Source organism: Sceloporus undulatus, chromosome 1, assembly GCF_019175285.1.
Source record: "Sceloporus undulatus isolate JIND9_A2432 ecotype Alabama chromosome 1, SceUnd_v1.1, whole genome shotgun sequence".
Lineage (NCBI taxonomy): Eukaryota > Metazoa > Chordata > Lepidosauria > Squamata > Phrynosomatidae > Sceloporus > Sceloporus undulatus.
Window position 1 is genome coordinate 296039504 of NC_056522.1, and position 22583 is coordinate 296062086.

Sequence of the window (22583 nt, forward strand, 5' to 3'; positions counted from 1 at the left end):
TTCATGGTAGGTGTTGGACCAGTTGGACCATGAGGCCTTACCAGGTATGTGTTTCTGTGATACACTGTGACAAAGTCTTGTTTGCTAAAACAAAAGTGTTAAACCATGTCTTGAAGATTTTTTATCTCAGACAAGCCATAGTTAAGACTGACAACAGTTTGTAAGATTCACAATGACAACCATATAATAAAAACAGAAGTGAATGCTTCTGAATTTCTCCTTGTGACTACACCATGAAGATGTGTTGCTTTATTGTATGATTAGAACAAACAGTTCTCTCCTTGTCAGAGAACTATTTTAACCAGCCATTTCTAGCACTTCTATTGTAAGTTGGCCGGGGGCAGAGAACATTATATGGAACTTGTCAGATTTTGCATTGTAATGTATTGTCACTCAGGCGCAGCCTTGTTATGAAACATTGTGAAGCATCTGCTTCAGGCAGTAGACTGGGGAGGAGGGAGTCAATTTCTCTGCCAACAATATCTATCTCTGTGTCACATTAAAACAGAGTTCTGATGCACAGAAGGAAAGAAGGGCATAATTTTGACTCCACTTCAGGCACAAAAATGTCTAGAGTCAACACAGCCATCGCTCCATCCACAGTTGAGAACATGTTCCCAGCCACATAAATAATAGCAATTGGTGTAAATAATTCAAAGCAAAAGTTTCCAGTGCATGTTGGGAAAGCAATGTTGTGTGGCAAAGCAATGTTCAGCAGCAATTTTGACCCCTTTATTTATTCCTCAGGGCACCTGGCATATGTGCTTTTAAAATTCACTTGTGAAAATGTGTATCCCAGTGGATTCATTGCTCCAGATGTCAGTAATGAATTTAATAACATTTCACTGGCAAAAAAGCTATAGAGTTATTATTTTTAGTGATTTCAATTTGAAAATATTTTAAAATGCAAAGAGCAGAAATGTGAAATATACACTCTGCCATCCTAAGAATATTCAGAAGGAAAACCTGAATAGATGCTGTCAATATTTCAGGTTTACACTATTGTTATTTGCTAAAAAAAATAGCACAATCCATTCCCCAGTTGTCTATGATAGGTTGCACAAGGTGTCTGGTGCAACATTTGATACTGCAGCACTGGAAAACATGCATGCCACACTGTGACAATGGATTGGCTTTTAAGCAACAGCAGCAACATCACCACACCCACCACCACACTCTCTGCTATCAACAGTGCAGAAATTGGATCCATTTGTTAGTAGCACCTGAGAATGATGCAAAGCTCAAGTGTTTAATGGCAACATTAAACGTCATATTGTTAATGACAAAGCCTATGCTGTATTATCCACTGGGCTTTGGTTCCAGGATCCCTCATGGATACCAAAATCCATGGATGCTCAAGTCCCATTAAATACAATGGTACAGTAAAATGATGTCCTTTATATAAAATTGCAAAATCAATAGCAAGTAGCACCTCCTAAGCAGTTTACAAAGTATAAGCTAATTGCGCCCACAATCTGGGTATTCATTTTAGCGACCTCGGAAGGATGCAAGCCTGAGTCGAGCTTGAGCTCTTTTGCTGGTATTGAGCTCGCAATCTTTATGGTTTTGAGTGAGTGGCTGCAGTACAGGTATTTAACCACTGTGCCACCAGAGCTCCTGGAAAGGAAATCAAGGTTTCCCTATTGGTGTGTGTGTGTGGGTGTGTGGGTGTGGGTGTGTGTATTCAAGTCATGGATATTTGAGCCCTGTCTCCCTTCCTACCTTCTGGCAGCATCCTGTTCAGACAACTCACGGCCCAAATCCTGGTTCTGATGTGAACAGTTTAGATGACATCTGGCAAATTTGGCTCCAGAACTGGGGTATAACATCATTAAACAAATTATTAAAAATTACCTTTTACTCCAGATCTTCCAGGAAGATTCAGAGCCTCCATTTCCATGTTGGAGTGGCACTCAGTGCTATGATCATCACTGGGCATCTTGTTCTGACCTCAGAAGTGAGTAACCAACGGTGCTGGCAGATACACTGGGTGGCTCAGCAGGACACCCTGCAGATAACTGCCCAATTGTGAGAACAGAGGGCCAGGTAATGGGGGGAGGTCAAGGCTGACCTGGGACCAGGGTACTCAAACCTGCCCCTCGAGTATCCTGTTCAGTGCAGACAAGGCCTAACACACCTTTGAGTTCCCTGTTTAAACAACAAGAACATCTCATGTCAGCCCCACTACTTAGTAATTGGTCTGAATCATGACGTTCATAAATTAGGACAGTTCACCACAAAAACCATTTCTCTAACTTCCAGTTGTACACAATACGTACTGTAGTAAGTAACCATGCATTATTTGCATATCTGTAAGCACATGACAAGTTTAAAAAACTTGTTTCTGAGCTTCTATGACATTTAGGGGATTATAAATACAGTATTGTTTCTAGAGCTACTGCTTGTTAGCCTGCTTGAATTTGCCTGCATTGCTCAAACCTCAGGGCTACACCTGCACTGTAGGAATAATGCCATTTAACCAGTTTCAAAACTGAGTTGAAGACTACACTGCTCAGAGAAGCATTTCCAGGCATTGTGTGATTGTTATTTGATATTTCATACTCGATGTTTTTAATTTGTTGTCTGCTTATTTTATCAACTCCTATCATCTATTATTATGTATTATTTTATATGTATTTTGTTATTATTTTGTAGAATGTACACCTTAGGCGGGTTTCTTTTTGTCTATTTTATTGACTGTATGTACAGCGCTGTGTAAATCTACAGCGCTATAGAAATAAAGTATAATAATAATAATAATTAATTGACACCATTTTAACTGCCATGGCTCAGTGTTATGGAATCCTGGGATTTGTAGTTTGTTGCCACACCAGAGCACTCTGACAAAAAAGGCTAAATATATCATAAAAGTACAAATCCCAGAATTTCATTGCATTGCACCCTCGCAGTTAAATTGTTGTCAAACTGCAATAATTTTGCAGTGCAATTCTGGACAATTTTGTTTGCTAAACAATTTGCTTCAAAAGGGCATTTTGTTAACTCTCCATGTGTGTGTCTGTGTGAATTAAAGTCACCTGTCAGTGTGTGGCAACTCCATGATTTTTTTCAAAGGGTTTTTCTTGGTAAGGAAAACTCAGAGGTTTTTCAAATTCCTTCCTCTGAAATCTAGCCTACAGCATCTGGTATTTGTTGGCGGTCTCCCCTTCAAGTACTAACCAGGGCATTTTAATTTACCAGAGGGATTTTCATAAACAAATTAAAACAGACTGTTATGATGGCATTCATATCTATTTAATAGATAAACCAGTTGCTATACAATTAATGCAAGTCACATTAGCATTATATGGCTAATTGTGTGTTCATTTTAAAAAACCCAGTAATTATAATAGAATATTTAAAAGGACCATTATTTATTTAGTGACCATTACAAGGGCAGTTGCAGAAGATTAATTAAGAAGGCATTTAGTCCAAGGTCCTGTACACACTTACTTAGGAGTAAATCCTTTTAAAGTCAGTGGGTTATATTTCTGAATAGAGATGTATTAGTTTGCACTGTAAATGATTCAAAACTCTACAAAATAACAAGAGAGATAAAGGAAAAGCAGAACCTTCTTTTAGTTAGATTAATCAGATATTTATGAAGATGTCCATTCCAAAAGCCTTACTCTGAGGGAGGGGAATGTTGGTATGCATTTCTGCTAAAAAGATAAGGAAACTAAACAATTATGTAGCATGTTGGTGGATAGTGTGGCACCAATAGTTAGAGCACTGGACTAGGTTTAGGGAAGTCCTTGCCTAGTCTGTTCAAATCCATGCTTCACTAGCTAATACTGGAGAGCTGGCCAGGCCTAAATACCTCCCTCCTGAGCAATAATCAGAGCAAGACATAGGCAGCGGTGCTCTGAGAAGTCTCATCAGCCGCTGTCCTCCTGTGACATTTTGCACAATGAGAAAGCGAGGTAAGTGGGGTTCATTGTATGCCTCAATCTGTTGAAGTGGTAGCAGGTAACTGCAGAGGTAGATTTATGTATTCACCTGTCCTGTTCCACTGCTGGAAGCAGTAGTTCGCCTAGTGTCATAGGAGGGCCAGCTCTGTGCATGTGTGTATGTGTTATGTGTGTTGTATATTTATATGCTACACGTATTTTAATTTATGTGTATGTATCTATGGGCTCATTTATGCTTACCTTTTTGTACCGACGAGATTCAGGACATCGAATCTCTCTCTGCCATTTAAACTGTTCACACTTGGGGAGGGGGGGAGGAGAAGGAGGAAGGAAAAGGAAAACTCCTTCTGAACAAACCTTGACAAGAAAACCCCATGACAGGTGCACCCTAAGTCAGAAATGACTTGAAGGCACACAACAACAATAGCAACAACAGAGGCGGGGCAATGGCAGCAGGAAGAGGAGGGAGGAGGTGGGAGGACTGCCGTTGGGGGTCCTGTGGGATCTAAATTGATCCAGTAGCTTACTCTCACTAACAAAGATTTGGATCGTTGCGGTACTTTAAAAAAGAATTGCTAAGGGATCTGATGCCAAATGAACCAGTTTAACTGGGCTTTTCGGTCACCCCCCCCCCCCCCCCAAACTGCAGTCAGGGCGAGTGTGAACTCCATGGAAATAAACTGGTTCCGCACCAGTTTATTTCCATGGTGTGAATAAGCCCTGTATATGAGAGCAAAAGGGAGCATAATACTCTGACTCTGCCCATTTAGGTTTAACCTTGCCTGATTCATCTTTGATCTGAATTCACTATTTGCATGTGGCCTCCATACAGACCCTAAATCAAAGGGAATCTGTAACAATAAAATGAAATCATCCCATGAAAGTCATACAGAACATCTTGGCCTGAATCCTACTGTTAGCCCCAGGAAGAGTACACCCATTGAAGAAATGTGATTTAACAACATGTTGGCTCCTCAACTGGTTCTGTGAGTCTACTCTAGCTGGAACTAATCAATAAGATTCAGGCCCTCATTTCAAGTATAGCTGCATTGTTTTCTCCTTCTGTAACAGAGCACTGGTTTAAGTGGTCTTTTCATATCATATCTGCACTCCAACAGCCCTGGAAGCTTCCTACACACTTAATCTTCTCAAAATTCTAGTTTAACATCTTTGAAGAATTACTGAATTGCATATTGTTGTTGCTATTAACTTGAAATTTGCCCCTGTCACTGGAATGTAAAATTGGAGGCATCCAGAAATGACATCTTCTCAATTAACATCATTTTTTATTTTGTTTTCAGAATAATCTGTTGAGGAAATTATGCTCTGTACCTAAAGAAATTATGTAGAGAAACACCACATGATATCCCTTACAATAAATCACAAGTGCACTCAAAAACATTTGCGGTGGACAATGGAAGGACCAGCTTCTTCATATTCATCTTTGCTGATCCACATTTGCTGGAAGGTTGACAGAGAAGCCAATATGGAGCCTCCAATCCAGACTGAATATTTACGTTCTGGGGGTGCAATAATCTATGGGAAGGAATATAAAACAAAGAAGGGGATGTAACAATATTTCTCATTTTAATCACATTAGAAATTTCTATAAGGAACTGACAAAAGCACCTCTGAATATTCACTCCCTGAGAAAAACCTGTGAAATTCACAGGGTCTCCATAAATTGGCATGTGACCTGAAGGTACATGCAACCAGAGAGATGTCTATCTAACCCAGTGATCCCCAAATTCTGGACTTCCAAGTGTTCTGGACTTCAGCTCCCGGAATCCTAGACTATTGGCCAAGATGGCTTACACTTCTGGGAACTGAAGTGCAAAATATCTGGAAGGCCAGGGTTTGGGAATCACTGATCTAGCCACATGTGTTCTGACGCCGGAAAATGCACTCAATGCAACATATGGTTCACTGTCTGCAGCTGTGTATCTAAAGAAACTACAATGTTGTTTCCAAATTTGGGTCAATGATCAATCAACAGAACAACAACATTAATTAGTATCTCTGCTTCATGATCTGTTTATATGGTGCCTCTTTATGTAATATTTACATGTATTTATTTAATGTTGACTTTTCATATGTTTAGTTTGTTACCCCCATAAAGGCTCAAAATGGACAACAACAACAAAAACAACTTAAAAACAGCCCTACTTATCAAGTGGAGGTAGCACAGTATATGGCTAATTCCATAAAAGAAAAAGAAAAAGAAAAAGAAAAAGAAAGAAAGAAAGAAAGAAAGAAAGAAAGAATCCCCTCCATGTTAGCTTTAGACAGCCAAATCCATCTCAATGAAAAGTTTTCATGATCCCCCTGAAAAGTATAGATTTGCTAGATTATCACACTATACTCTTTAGAACTGCTATTTGATGTTTACTGCTCTAATTCCCTACTGTTGCATTCCAGGGTTTGTAGTTTAGTTAGTCTTAAGAGCTCTCTGGCTGAGAATTCTAAATACCCCTCCCTAAACTGCAAATCCCAGAATGTAAAAGGAGGCAGCTGGAGAATTAACGTGGAATAGCAGCACTATAATAGTGTAGTGTGGTAATCTCCTTGGGCTGTCATTGTTATTGTTGTTGTATGTCATCAAATTGGCTTCAGTTTAAGTTGGAGTTACTACTAAGTTCCATGAATGGAAGACTTCTCTGAGCCCTGCTCAGAAATTGCAAACATCAGGCCATGGCTTCCTTTACTGAATCAATCCATCTGTCTTCTTCTTTTCCTCCTCTCTTCCACTTTACTGAGCCATCTTGGCACTACCTTTTCATGTTGGTGGAATTGCATGGGCCTGTGAAGTAAGAGGCTATCCTAACAGTAGCAATGCTAGTAATATGGTATCTCAAGACAAGCTTTTGTTGCAGAGCCAAACAATGATTGCAATTGAGATGATGATACTCATCTGCATCTGGCTGTGGGGCATAACCAGAGACCTCTCTGATCCCCTGTGGTACTGATCCTGTTATTGTCCCACCAGTAAATTGGAATTATCTCATCCTTGCCCTTCATTTTGCAGTAACGGAAGAACCTGTTAAGAGCGAAAGTCTTTCACACAATCACTGTCACAGACAGGATAAGGACGGGCTTTGCTCCCATTCCCCAAACTGATAATCTTTATACTCTGCAGAAGGCTGTCTTTCAAAATGTTTAGAAGCTTCCTCTAGCCCAGACTATTGAAGCCAAGCTCTTCATCAGAGTAAAGTGACAGGGAATATATTACTCCCTTGTGACAACCACTTGCTACAGGTGTGTTCCCTGACCTTTCTCCAAGGCTTGAACAGCAAGTCTCGTCTTGCCTCACAGCTGTCTCGCAGTGGATGCACCATCGGTGTTTGAAGCTCAACATGTCCAAGAAGGAGCTTCTTGTCTTTCCTCTTAAGCCCACACTCCTTTTCTGTCTCTGTGGACAGCATTTCTATTCAACCAGTCCAGCAAGCCCGCAGTCTTGGTTTTATCTTTGATTCTTCTCTGTCGTGTATCCCTCAGATCCAGACCACAGCCAAGGCTTGTAGATTCTTTCTATACAATATTACCAAAATCCAACCATATCTCTCCGCCTCTACTGCCATGATCCTGGTCCATGCCCTAGTGATCTCACGACTTGATTACTGTAACGTCCTCCTGGCTGGGCTTCCTCTTTCTTACCTCCGTCCTTTAATTTCTGTCCAGCATTCAGGTGCATGCATTATCACTTCCACCCACCGCTCTGACCACATCTCTCCTGTGTTGGCATCCCTTCACTGGCTCCCCCTCCCTTTCCACATTCAATATAAGCTCCTGCTGTCGACGTTTAAAGCCCTCCATGGGCTGGCCCCTCCTTACTTATCAGACCTTATTTCTCCTCACCTTCCCACTAGGGGTAGTCAAGGTCTGCTGTCACAGCCCATGATTTCCTCTGCCCCATCTCGGATTCACTCCTTTTTACTCGCTGCCCCTCACTCCTGGAACCTTCTTCCCCTGCGAGCAAGAGCCATCACTACTTTAACCAGCTTCAAAACGGAGTTGAAGACCATCCTGTTCAGGGCAGCGTTCCCAGGCATTGCATAATTGTCACTTGCTATTTGGTGTTCTTTTGTTGTCTGTTTTATTGAATCATTTCCTGTATTGCTATGTACTTTATATGTATTATCCTACTAGATAGGCCCCTTCCCCACCACCACTCCCTCTGTGTCGTGTCTTTCTAGATTGTAAGCCTGAGGGCAGGGAACTGTCCAATTAAAACGATTGTATGTACAGCATTGTGTAAATTTACAGCGCTTTATAAATAATAATAATAATAATAATAATGATGATGATGATGATGGTAAAATTCACAGAGCTAGTTATCAAATATATATAATTTGGACCTGATTTTCAGAAAGACTCTATTTTCCTAGGTTTTAAGATTTTTTTTAGAAAGGCCTTTCTCTTTGATTCACTGCCACTGGAAGCATGTTTGGCACAAGGGGAAGTTTCTCAATGGCTGCTCCCAGATTCTGGAACTCTCTGTCAAGGAAAGCTAGGCAGATCTCTTCTATCTTGTCCTTTTACTGGTGATATTTTTTTTATTCAAATAAAGCTTAGACATTCAAACTGTGGTGCTGCTGAAGGAATTTTAATTGTCTGAGTGTTATTCTTTGGGGCTTTTGTTGCCTTAAATTTTGTTTTTAATCTGATTTTATGCTTTAAATGTACAGTCAACCTGCCATATCCGTGGATTTTTTTAATCCACAAATTCAAACATCCATGGCTTGAAAATATTAAAAATATATATGGTAAATTCCAAAAAGCAAACCTTGATTTTGGCATTTTATATAAGGTACACCATTTTATTATGCCATTTTATTTAATGGGACTTGAGCATCCATGGATTTTGGTATCCGCGCGGGGTACTGGAACCAAACCTCAGCAGATACCAAGGGCCCACTGTACTTGCTTTTAATTTTATTGCTGTTAGCTACCCTGAATGTTGCTGACAGAAAGGTAGTGTGTATATTTAGGGCTAAATCCAATTAGAGTCCCAACTTGAGTAGACTCATTAAATCAGAAGTGTTAACTTACCATTCATTGATTGATTCGGTATGTCTACTGGGTGACATATGGATTTAAGCCTTACTAAATCAATTTTAAAAATCAGATGCAACATTTACCTTGATCTTCATAGTACTTGGAGCCAAAGCTGTAATCTCCTTCTGCATACGGTCACCAATGCCAGGGTACATGGTGGTTCCTCCAGAGAGCACATTATTAGCATAAAGATCCTTACGGATGTCAATATCACATTTCATGATACTATTATAGGTAGCTTCATGGACACCAGCAGATTCCATCCCTGAAAAGAAAGAGAAGAACAAAAATTACGGTAAATACTGATAATTAAGCAAACCACTTCCACCATGGGTTTAGGGGCTTTTTAAAAATAAAGTGTAAGCCAGTGTTCGTCCTACTACTTAGCAAGATATCCAAAGTATCTACCCTATACTAAGATGAAGTTCCTATATTGCAGCTTAATTGTTTTGTCTCTTGTAAGGCAGTTTTCTGAAGCTTAATTGAACAAAACTTAATTGTATACTCTTTGTGAATACTTCACAGCCTGTGAGATGTGGACAACCAACCTCAGAGTGTGATCAAGGTCACAAAAGTTATTAATGAGGAAGAACACACAGGCTAGAAAATGCTGCGGTGGTTTGCTTTTGCACGAGCCTACTAGAAAGGGCCAGATGCTGCCTCTCTTCTCTGAGTTGAATGCAAACTGTTTTGACACTTGGAACTCATTTTGCAGCAACTAAGGTATGCTGAGGACAAAGATGGAAAGTGAGGGAATGGGAAAAAAACTGGGATGTTTTAAAAGCAGCTGAAAAAGTGAAATGACAGAGGAGTAATCAGGACTGTCCGTGCCAAATTAGAATAGTTGGTTGCTATGTGACTTTAACTGCTTAAAGGTAACTTGAGAATCTGCTCACAGATAATAAATAATATATTATTCCCTGTGGCAATTAACTTCATGGGAGGAAGACAACAGGGCTGTGCTTGCTGGTTCCAAGTCTACAATCTTCATATGGGTGGGGAGAAGGTCTGAAGGAGGGGAGCATGCTCTACACACATAGCTTCCCCCATGTAGGACCCTGAATGGTTCACATTTCAGACACTTAAGTTTGGAAATGGTTTAGATGTAGCAGTTTCTACATTTTATCTTTGCCCATTTCATGCAACATAATGCACTCAGAATGCAAGGTAATAGTAAGAAGAATTTATCTTCTTATTTAATTTTCCCCCCCAGAAAATGCACTGTACATTTGTCAAGTTACAAAGTTTTGAAAATTACACTCTGTACTTGATTTGATTCTTCCAGGTGGACAATGTGACAGCTTCCAGGGGATGCAAGAAACATCAAGTTTGTAACTACATGGCAGAAGTAAAGCACTTTGACACCACTTTAACTGTCATGGCTCCATCCTGTGGAATCCTGGGATTTGTATTTGGTGGGGTAATCAGCCTGGCTTGTCAGAAAGCTCTGATGCCTCACCAAACAAGGAAAAAAATGATTCTGTAGTGTAGAGTCATGACAGTTAAAGTGGTGTCAAACTGCTTTATTTCTGCAGCGTGGCTACACCCTAAACGTATTATCTAAATCTCTATTATTATTAAGCTGAGGAAGATATCCTTCCTTTCATGGACTAGTGCCACTGTTATGAAAAGGTTTAATTTATATTTTTTTTAAAAAATCTTGCCACCCTAAAAAAAAGGAGTGGACAATTCCAGTGGGTGCAGGGGTCAATTTTAGCCTATTTCTGGGTCATACCATGGGCTACAGCCTCCCATGAGTTTCTGAAATTTATATACATGGAAGCAATCTCATGTGGACCCTCCCTCTCTTTTTTTGATCAACTTGCATTTGTACTAAAATAAGGCAAATTCAACAGGAGTTCCAAAGGCCACAAAAACATATTGAGATCAGAATAGGCACAGGGTCATGGGCTATATGTAGTCCACTCTCTTGCTCTAAATGAAGCACAGATGTCTCAAACATCTCTTTCTCTCTCACACACACACAATCTCCCTCCCACTCTCTATATGTGTGTGTCTTTCATATTCTACAAAATAGACTCTTTCATACCATCCCTGTATAGGACTTTTTAAGATGGGCAAAAAGAAAGTTCTGTGAATGAAAAGCAATTGGAAAACTTCATGGGATAATGATGTGATTATCGTGACATTGTCTGAAAATTTTCACACAATCATGTGTCACGGATGGGAGCAACTCGCTATGCTCCCATCCCTTTTGCCTGTCCGAAAAGGTCCACAGAGTCTACATGAAAATGGCAGCACATCAAGTAGACTATTCTCTGGTTATAGACTTTGCTGTGATGATTCATTCTAAACCTCAAGTCTTTCTCAGAAGCACTATGAGAACCAAATTAGACAGAACTGAGCAAATTTAAACCCACACGTGGTTAATCCTGCATTCCAACCTCCAAAACAAAGTAAGAGTGAGAGTTTATTAAAAGAATATGATTGAAATGCAGGAAAAAATAGGGTAGGTATATTAGAAGAATAACAAAGCAGCTTTGGTTCTATCCTATATAGCTTTAAGTAAACACAACATGCCTATGAGATCCATAGTAATTTAGAGAGATGGTCCAAGGTTATACTTCCAGTGTGATAGGACAATGTGGCATGACTGAGTGAGTTGATGTGATGAGGCATGACAGCCTGATATAATATGACAGAGTGAAGTGACAAATAAAGGCACCTACTCCATATTTCATAGGCTTTGGCAGCGTAGAGGTCAGAAGAGCTATTCTTCTAATTCACCAATCAGGAATGGGGCCTTTTTGTCAGAAAACTGCCTTTCTCACTTGCTGGGCTGAGAAGATGAGCTCTATGCTGCATCCATACTGCAGAAATAGTCCAGGTTGACACCACTTAACTGCCATGGCTCAGTGCTATGGAATTCTGGGATTTGTTGTCTGTTGTGGCACTAGAGCTTTCTGACAGAGAAAGCTAAACTTCTCACAAAACTACAGTTGCCAGAATTTTATAGCACTGAGCCACAACAGTTAAAGTGGTGTCAAATTGGATTATATCTGCAGTGTGGATGCAGACCTAAAAAAACATGGATCACAAGGGAATAGCTTCTTAAACTTTTTATTATAATCATTGTGTTTTAGCTGTAACTTTGGATTTTGTCTATGCAGGGAGCTACTTGAGTCCCATGCTGACAGAAAGCTGGGATATGAATAAAAGAAAATAAATTTGAAAATCATGACTCTTTTTCCTTAAAAGAGCATAGGGTTAGTTTTAAAAACAAAAACCAAAAAAGCATTCCAATTGAAATATTACAATCGACACTGAAAGAATTAACACCAGTACTAACCGATAGATGCGAACAGATATGGAAAACAAAATGATGGCCAACTGATTGGAAACAATCAATATACACCCCATCCACAAAAAAGAGACACAAAATACTACAGGATAAGAACATAGCAATAGTCTCACATGCAAGCAAAATCATGCTATAGCAATAGCAAGTACATTTCTATACCGCTTATCAGTGCACTTAATCACGCCCTAAGCGGTTTACAAAGTGTAAGCTAATTGCCCCCAACAAGCTGGGTACTCATTTTAGCGACCTTAGAAGGATGCAAGCCTGAGTCAAGCTTCAGCCCTTTTGCTGGTATTGAACTTGCAACCTTATGGTTTTGAGTGAGTAGCTGCAGTACAGGCATTTAACCACTGCGCCACCAGGGTTCCTATGCTGCAACATAGACTTAAACAATACATGGAAAGAGAACTACCAGAAGTGCAAGAAGGGTTCAGGAAAGGCAGAAGCACTAGAGACCACTTCACAAACCTACAATAGCTAATGGAGTACAACAAGGAATTCCAAAAGAAAATCAGTATGTTTTATTGATTACAGCAAAGCCTTTGACTGCATAGACCATGTAAAGCTATGGAATGCTCTTAAACACATGGGAGTGCCAACACACCTAATAGTACTGATGAGGAATTTGTAATCAAAACAGTCAGAACAGAACATGGAGAAACAGACTGGTTCCCTATTGGCAAAGGGGTCAGGCAAGACAGCATCCTTTCACCCTATCTCTTCAATTTATATGCAGAAAATATTATATGAAAAGCAGGCTTGGATAAAGAAGAAGGAGGCACAAAAATAGGAGGAAGGAACATGAACAATCTAAGATATGCAGAGGACACCATAGTACTTGCAGAAAGCATCACAGACCTAGAGCAACTACTGAGGAAAGTCAAGGAAGAAAGTGCAAAAGCAGGCTTACTGCTGAACATCAAGCAAACAAAAATAATGACCATGGAAGATATTCATAAATTCAAATTCGGTTACCTCCCTTGACCTATTTAGGAAAAGGTTAAAAACCTTCCTCTTCCAACAGGCTTTCCCCCAGTCGTTGTAATATCTGCTCTCTCCTCGTTGCACGTTGCACTCGCACTTTAAGCCAGCTAGTTGTTGTGTGTTTTTACCTTTTAGCTTGTAATTTTTAACCTTGTTTTTAATTGTTTTTTATATTTTCTAGATTGTGACATGATTGCTGTTTCTAAATTGTACATTGCGTACTTCTGTGTAACCCACTTTCATCTACCAAGGAAAAGTGGGCTATAAATAAATGGTTTATTATTATTATTATTATTATTATTATTATTAAATAAATTCAAAGTTGACAATGAGGAAATAGAAATAGTAAAAGAGTTCCTGTATCTTGGAGCAAACATTGATCAGAATGGGGACTGCAGTCAAGAAATCAGAAGGAGACTAAGGAGATTATCGCACATGTTGAACCTGTCTTTCTCCCGATGGGATACATGTGTGTTAAAGTGTCAAAGATGGGTCTTATTGCATTTACCTATGGCCGCCCATCTGCAGGGATTTTCCCATCGTTGAAAAGCCACAGGATAAGCCCACCTGCAGATAGGTGGCCATGGATGAATGCAATAGAGCCAGTCTTTGACACTTAAACGTGCATGTATCCCACCAGAAGAAAGACAGGATACAGAGTGTGCAATAATCTCCTAAGAATGGGGAGGGCAGCTATGAAAGTACTAGAAAAGGTCCTCAAGAGCAAAGACATACAATTAAGCATGAAAGTCAAAATCATACAAGCAATTGTGTTCCCCATTGCCATGTATGGATGCAAGAGCTGGACAATTAAGAAAATGGATAAAAAGAAAATAAATCCATTTGAGATGTGATGCTGGAGAAGAGTGCTGAGGATACATTGGACAGCCAAAAAGACAAACCAATAGATCATAGATCGTATTAGGCCTGAAAGCTCCCTAAAAGCCAAGATGACTAAAACTGAGACTGGCATAATTTGTCCGGTCACGAGAAGACCTGGCTCATTAGAAAAGACCATAATGCTAAGAAAGGTGGAAGGAAAGTGAAGGAGAAGACGACCACATGCTAGATGGATGGTCTCCATCAGGGAGGTCATGAATCTGCAAGAACCGAGGACAGTAGTGGAGAACAGGGAGTATTGGAGATGCCTCATCCACAGGGCAGCCATGAATCAAGATCAACTTGAGGATAGTTAACAACAATGATTGTGCCTATTTCTTGCAAGACAACAGTTATTATTCATGCATCACAGTTCACTGTCTGCTCTACAGGTAAAGTCTGTGATACAGCTTCTCTTACAGCATTCCCTCAGGCAGACAATTAGAACAGACATCTGTTCTAATATATGTGATATTGACCTAATATGAAGTGTGCCTTTTCCCTTAGAAACATAGAAATTTAGAGCTGGAAGGCCCATAAGGAATGCATAGTCCAACCCCCTACCCTTCACATTTCCTTTTAAGACACAAGAGAATGATCTTTTCCTGAGCAGCGCGTATGTTTTAAAAGGAGAAAGAGTGAGAAATCCCCACATACACAATTTAAACCTGATACAACATACATCTATTTTGTATTCAGTTGCTGTACCAATATTTTTTCCATTAAAAAACACAAAAATGTTTTCCATAAAGCAAATTTGTGTGGTATTGCTCTATACTCCAGAGTGCCTCTTCCTGACTACAGGAATCCAAAATCAGTTTTTCTCTCCATCTTCTTGATCTGATTAATCTACAAATGGTCTTCCAAAAATAAAATCAGATGCAACAACATGCTGAATCTTCTTTTAGAAGCCTTTTCCCTCCTTGACTACACTGCCAAACATTCATGCAGCAATAATGCAGCAGTAGCATTTATAATCTCAAGAAGGTATTTGTGGATTATATCAAGAGTCCTAGCATATTTGAAATTAATGCATAACACTACAGGAACTTATATCTGTTCAGTTCAACCATGCCTTATAATACAGAAAACAAGCCTAGACCTACCTATGAATGATGGCTGGAAGAGTGTTTCAGGGCATCTAAACCGTTCATTGCCAATAGTAATGACTTGACCATCAGGGAGTTCATAGCTCTTCTCCAAAGAAGAGGAGGAAGCAGCAGTAGCCATTTCATTCTCAAAGTCCAGAGCCACATAACAAAGCTTTTCTTTTATGTCCCGCACAATCTCACGTTCAGCTACAAATATAAACAAGTAAGGGGTAAGAAGGCTGTAGGGGCTATTGATTATTTATTTGTCTTGCATACCATTAGTCTTAGACAGCTACCATCAGAATCACAATTTCCCCCAGTTCTGAGCAGGAGGAAAAGTAAGTCTGTTTTCCAAATGCCCACCATATTGACAGAACAAAGAAATCCCAAAGACTTTCCATCAAAGTTAATGGTACAAAGAACCCTATATTTTCCTTTGTTCTCAAGCTCTTTTCACGTATGAGGTATACACCATATTATCTAAAAGGCTATTATGATATTATGGTACCTAAAAGGGCTTTTTGCTCTATCTGCTACTATGTTTTTGTTCTTCTGCTCAGTTTGTCTCTCATGGAGGAAAGAAACCAGTGAACAAATGAGGTAAGAGTCTGAATCAAGGGTGGACTAATTTCACTAGGGCCACAAAGCCACTGTTCCTCCCCCCCCCCCCTCCAGTCAAATGCTTCAGGCCATCTTAGGTCCAAGAGAGACCTTTTTCTGAATCAGGAATCTGATCACCTCCTGTTGTTTAACCAACACCACCACCCCAGACATAAAATGGTATGGGGGTGCAAAATATGGCAAAAATACCCTCAGGCTCCTTAGGGAGCATTTGAGGGCATTTTATTTTATATTATTATTATTATTATTATTATTATTATTATTATTATTATTATTGGAAGAAGGTGAGGGTGCAGATTTCCCAGTCTCCCAGAGGTGCCCACCTCTGGTCTAAATATTTGAACTTAACAGCAAGACATTTATGTTGTCTGACTTTTGCTCAAATGACATTTGTTCTTGATCTTTGTACCTCAGTGGGGAGATCACAGGCCCTTTTACCATGGCACACTGTGGTTCCACTTTAATTGCTCTGCATATGCCATATATTCTTTTCTTGATTTTGAAAAGGCCAAAGGTCTACTCATTCTTTTCTCAGCCCTCCATTATGTGGTTTGAGTGGGTTTCTCTTTATTTTATTTTATTTTTCCCTCCCCCTGCTGTAATCGCAGTACTGCAACATTCTGATATCTCTCTTTTTCAGTTGGTTGGCTTTGCTGCTTGGCCAAGGCACTTGCCCAGCAGCATTTACACATTCAAGCTGCTGTCCTGCTGGTATAGTGCTATCCTGAGGGATAGAATCTTAAAATTGTAGAGTTGGAAGAGACCTCAAGGGCCATCCAGTTCAATGCCCTGACATGCAAGGAGACATGGGACACTATCACATGGGTAAAATCGGAGGATTAAAAAGGCATTTTCCCAGGAAAAAAGTTGTGCAATTACAGTGAAGATTTTAAGATGATATCACAATCAGAGGGGACTCATCCCAAGAAGAACCAGGAATGCTCTAGCAACAAACTATTGATGGAATTTCCTCATGGATGGTTTGTTGCTGGAGCATTCCTCTCTGATCACAATGTGTGTGAAAATCTTCACCATGATCACACAACTTTCTCATGGAAATGCCCTTTTAATCACCTGATTTCCCCCCATGTGATAGTCTCCACAGTCAAAGCACCCCCAACAGATGCCCATCAAGCTTCTATTTAAAACTTTCAAAGAAAGAGACTCCACCACACTCTGGGGCAGAATGTTCCACTGTCAAATAGCTCTTGCTGTCAGGAAGTTCTTCCTAATGGAGAGATGGAATCTCTTTTCCATAAACCTAAGCTGCTTGTCCAGGTAACCTTTATGGTGGTATGTCAATATTGCAGAATCCCTCCTTTAAAAATAAATAAACCCATACCATCAAATGTGTAAAGAAGGGAAAGATATTGCAGCTTTCTTGTGAACCCTTCTCAGCCATGACATCAGTTTGTGTCCTCCCCATCCAACCAATGGAAATTGACAGAGGTTCTCCTGCAAAGAAGTCCTAGGGAAGGGAAACCAAGTAACAACCACACAGCACCACCTAACCATCCAATATCAGGATTAGTTGGAATGAGACATTTGCGCCAGTAGCTAAATAGTAGCAGAATAGGAGGTCGTTAACAGATTATTTCAATTTTTTAAAAAAAGGTTACCCTGAAGAATCCTCCACTGAGATCACTACAACATTGTGAAATAAGCCTGGCCAAAGTTGGGATTGACCCAATGCAATTGCACTATAACAGCGTTGTGTGATAAGCACCACAGAGAGACCCAGTGTCTCAACAAGCTGTAAATCCCAATTCCATAAAATAGAGTCATGTCAGTTAATGGAATTCTAGTGCTGTAACTTGTGAAGTATTAAAAGGAATCACTTCTCATAGGGACCAAACGGGAGTAGGTGGGAGACTCCTTGAAATTGCACATACTAGTAAATCCTCTTTCTTATCTAATTTTCTCCCCATCTCCCAACCTAGTGACTTTGGCTGACAATGGATGTTGCATCAAATATTTGTGTCCCTCAGCTTGGACTTATCATGCATTAAGACATTTATCGATGGGGTAGAGAACAAAGTGTATTTTGGCAAGATATCATTAGAAGTTTGGGGGGGGGGTGTACTGGGTTTTGTAGTTTGATTTCATTTTATCTCATGGCCTGCTTTTTTACATATCTATATTTGAAAAAATAGAAAGATGGCTATACTTTCTTTTAAAAAAAAAAGAAAAAGAAAAGAGGGGAAAGTATTTCAAACTCTTCAGTTCGTGGATAACATTTGTAAAACTGAAATGCTTAATCCCTGCTTGATAGTGCAGATCAAAGGGAAGCTTTTGATAGAAGAGATTTCACATAATATTCATTCATCTTATATCATGTGGAAGGGCAAGTTGGCTTTTAGAAGAAACAAACACACAGTTACCAGTAGTAACAAAAGAATAGCCTCTCTCTGTAAGAATTTTCATGAGATAGTCAGTGAGATCTCTTCCAGCCAGATCCAGTCTCATGATAGCATGTGGCAAGGCATAACCTTCATAGATAGGTACATTATGTGTGACACCGTCCCCAGAGTCCAGAACTATACCTAGGAGGGATGACAAAAATGAATATGTCAGCATTCCTCTCTTTGTATGAACCTCACCCTGTCCTTGTCTTCCCATTTATCCATCTGCTAAATTAAACTCTTTGACAACAGCAGGGCTTGAAAGGAGAGACTGCAAATGACAATGCCTATTGTCTCCAGTCTAAGTGGAACTCTCCTCCTGGGAGGGGGAAATTGCAGACCTATACAAAGAAGTATTTGCCTTCTGAGGAAGCATGAAAGAGTCAGAAACTGCATGGCATTGTTCTCTCTGAACAGATGCTAATGATAATGATCTTACATTTCTATAGCCTTTTATCAAAAGAAGAATCCCAAACAATCTGCAAAGAATCCCAAATGCTGATGTATAAACATATAGATTTCCCACCAAAATGCAGATTTTTTTTTTAACAAACAAAACACAGCAGCTCTTCACAAAAAAGTATTATATCTGTAAAAGGGTCTGTATGCCCCTATTCTGAGAGGACCAAGATGGGAGGAGGAGGGACCAGAACTTGGAAAAAGTCTTTTTTGGGACAACAAAAACCAGAGCCACCACTGTCAGTTGGAATGCGTCATGCTGGTTTGAGTGTTGATGATTCTGGAGACCTGAGTTTGAATCTCTGCTTAGCCAAGGAAACCTACAAGAAACCTTGGGCAAGTCACACACTCTTAGCCTCAGAAAAAAAGTGACCTGCCTTAGGGTCATTGTAAATTGCAGTGACTTGAAGTCTTCAAGTTGAAGACATACAACAACAACAACAACAACAACAACAACAACAACAATGAAAGCTAACTGGAGGTTTCTGGGAGTAGTCACTGCCCCCCCCCCCAAAAAAAAGCACATTTCCAGACTTTGGGAGAGACAAATAAGGACTACAACTGTAGTTTCAGAGCGCAGAATATACCTTTCAATGAGTGATGTGGAATAAATATGCACTACTAAAGCCACTAAAAAAAGTTGCGATAACTTTTTTCCCTGGCTACTTGGCCACTATACTTATACTGGGCCTGTTGCTGCTCTCGTATTAGTAAGATGTTAACTGTATTTTGATTTAATTTGTTGTAATTCACCTTGGGAACCATGCCAGGAAAAAAGCAAAATATAAATCAAATTTTAAAAATAAATAACTTGGTGGCTAAAAGCATTATTTTCATATAGGTCTAAATCTGATTCTTTGACCCAGCTAGAGAAGGCCAATCAAATCAATGTATTTAAATATGTGTTGATTTCCCAAGTTTCATTGATTAAAAGGGTCTGTTCTAGTCAAGATATTAAAATATTTAGTTGTTGTTATTGTTGTGTGCCTTCAAGTTGTTTTCTTCAAGTTGACTTATGGTGACCTAAGGCAAACCTATCATGGGGTCTTCTGAAAGTACAGTTGTCCTCCCCGTTCGCAGCCTTGGCACTCGTGGTTTCAATTATTCATAAGGCCAAGGCTATGGCTCCCTCTCTCCCTTACCGGCATCTTCCCCCCAGTGCCAGGGCCTGTAATCAATGCTTGGGCTGTAGGGGCCTGGCAGTGGCACCATTGGGGACAATGGGGCTTGAATATTTGTGAAATTTTGTATCCGTGGAGGTGGGAGGCTGGGGGGCTGGAACATATCTCCTGCAAATCCAAAGGGACGAGTGTATATGACTCACCTAAGGTAACCCAATGGGTTTCCATAGCTGAGTGTTAATGGACCCCTGGTCTCCAGAGCTGTAGTCCAACACTCAAACTACTATAACATGCTTGCGCTCAAATATTCAGTTGCAATAAATTAAAAATTTGCTACCTTTTCATGATACCAAAAACATGCAGTTTAAGACACCCATCTTACTTTATGTTAGAGCTTGCCCTGTTGATTTATTCCTATCAGCCCCTGGAGAAGTCCTCCCCCCCCCTTTTTTTGTGGACAGTACATTTTAAACTTGTATTAAAATTTGTCAGCATCTGGGGATATGGCCTCTCATTCTGAAGTACCCAATGGATGCCTTCCAGTTTGATAGAAGAAATCAAAGAAATCAACTTTAGTAGCAGACAATATTAATGTATTTCCAAGATTTAAATGTTGAAGATGGACTTCCAACTAAGCAATTGGCTTTTTGGCATAGTAGATACTAATACATTGCAGAGACAGAGCTACTAAAAATAGGCATTATAGAAGGGTGGCTGGGTGAGTAGACTGATAGATTATTTATAGGTGGTTTGATAATGTATGAGTATAGAAGTTATAATTATCATGTTAATTTGGGGAAATAGGGAGGTAGGGAATAAATTTTCTTGTTATTGATGAATTCTAAAAATAATTACATTTATTTATTTAAAAAGATGGATATATTCCAGTTTGTTGTGTTTAGTTGTTATAAAAATACACTGCCGACAACAAAACGATAACAACACCAATTCAAACTCACCAGTAGTTCGGCCAGATGCGTAGAGAGAGAGTACTGCCTGAATGGCCACATACATTGCTGGTACATTGAATGTTTCAAACATGATCTGTAGTAAAGAATGTAAGGGTTTTAGGTTATCTGAATACCACAATGCTGTTAGTTTGTAATTTTTGGATGATGTATATTAGCTGGAAATATTTATTTGCGAATGAAATGATAAACGGTTATGAACAGTACCTATCATACCCAGCATAAGTAATCCTAGATCTTGGAAAAATAGACATGGGATGGTTAATATAAATTTAATTGCTTACTTCTTGGGTGCATATAGACTGAAGAATGTAGTGCTCAGAAACTCAGATGCATTGTTCTGCAATCTACATTTTTACTCTATTAATTAAACAACAATTTCATTGTATGTTTACATTTTTAGACCCTGGGCTAAATAAGACACATGACAAATACTGCTATAACTTTGAAGACAGCAGAAAATGGCTTATTTTTGTGAAAACATTTGTAGGATCCGGAGATCTTTCTAGAAGTATTAGACAACCTTTGTATGCATTTACTGACTACTACTAGTTTGCATATTCATCTATTAGATGCAGTATATTGAGTTTATCTCACCGGAGGGAAGTGCCCAAATCCTGTGGATAAATGGGGTTTAAACCCAGGAATATCTCACAAAAGTGGTATTGTTTTCAGATGACATCGGGCTAATTGAGCATTAATATGAAATTAACATATGCAGAAAGCCGCAAAATTGCGCCACCTTTTACTTTCTGGAAAATCCTGAAAGTAAAAAGCAGTGCGCTTTTGCTCACTTTCTGCACAGGTTAATATCACGTTAATGCCCACGTCATCTGAAAACAATCCCATTTTACAGGATATTGCCAGGATTTAAACCCCATTTATCCACAAGATTTGGGCACTTTGCCTCCCGTGTCATGAACTCCTATGTTTATGGTAAATTCCTGTTTGTTTGATTTTTCCATCCCCGCTCTCTTCCGATATCACTTCAAATTGCAGCCATTTTTCTTTTTTCCCTCTCTTTCCTCAATAAGATCTTATCTTTCATCATTTGCACAGGTAATTGTAAGTAATGCTACCTTAATATGTTTTACAAGGAAGACTCTATAATTCTGAGAATGTAGACTCAAGTCTACAAAAGCTCATGCTATCAGCTTCTTTGTTTCAGATTTTCCAAACAAACACTGCTATATCTTTTGAAGGAAGACTACAATAAGCTTGTTTCATTTTTTGTAGATTTTGTGTATTTGTGAGGTGGAATTGTTGTTCAGCTTCTGTCTTGTCGATTGACATCAATGCTGTGCGTCCAGCTATAAGGACATAGCTGGAAAGCACTCTGCTGCTGCCCAGTAATGTTCTCTGCTGGCCAGTAAATGGCAGTATTGGGGAAAGTAAGGAAGAAGACTGGTGGAACTTCGTGTTATGTCTTCCTAATCCAGGATCTGTTAACTATTAAAGAGGCACCAGTCCTGGCAACTCTATCAGTATCTAGGGAAGTCTTTGTTGAAGGAAGTGAAATGAAAGAGTATGGATGTTCTTAAAATGTTCATCCCCAAAACTACAAATCATTCACTTCTAAAAGTGAACATGTGTTCTTTACAAATAGCTACAAAATTTATGTAAATACATTGTCTTTATTTTTTGGAGCCAGCTGGCTCCAAGCCTCCAGCCTGCCCAGAAACACCAAGGCAGAGAGATGGAGGGGCAGGGCAAGTTTTTGACAATAAACAGCAGGAGGCAGACAATCTTAGTCATAATTTGCTCAATATTAAT

The 22583-nt window shown here is 39.5% G+C and overlaps 1 protein-coding gene across 1 annotated transcript in view; it reads right to left on the minus strand.

Annotated features, from left to right (window-relative positions):
* Positions 1-4680: 4680 nt before the first annotated feature.
* LOC121930529 (actin, gamma-enteric smooth muscle-like) overlaps positions 4681-22583 on the minus strand; it is a 54973-nt gene continuing 37070 nt past the window's right edge. Inside the window, exons 5-9 of the mRNA XM_042466989.1 lie at positions 20802-20886; positions 18242-18403; positions 15255-15446; positions 9047-9228; positions 4681-5444 (exon numbers count right to left, since the gene is read on the minus strand). Of these exons, the coding sequence (XP_042322923.1) occupies positions 5301-5444; positions 9047-9228; positions 15255-15446; positions 18242-18403; positions 20802-20886 (765 nt within the window). The 3' untranslated portion in view covers positions 4681-5300. The remainder of the gene's footprint in view (positions 5445-9046; positions 9229-15254; positions 15447-18241; positions 18404-20801; positions 20887-22583) is intronic.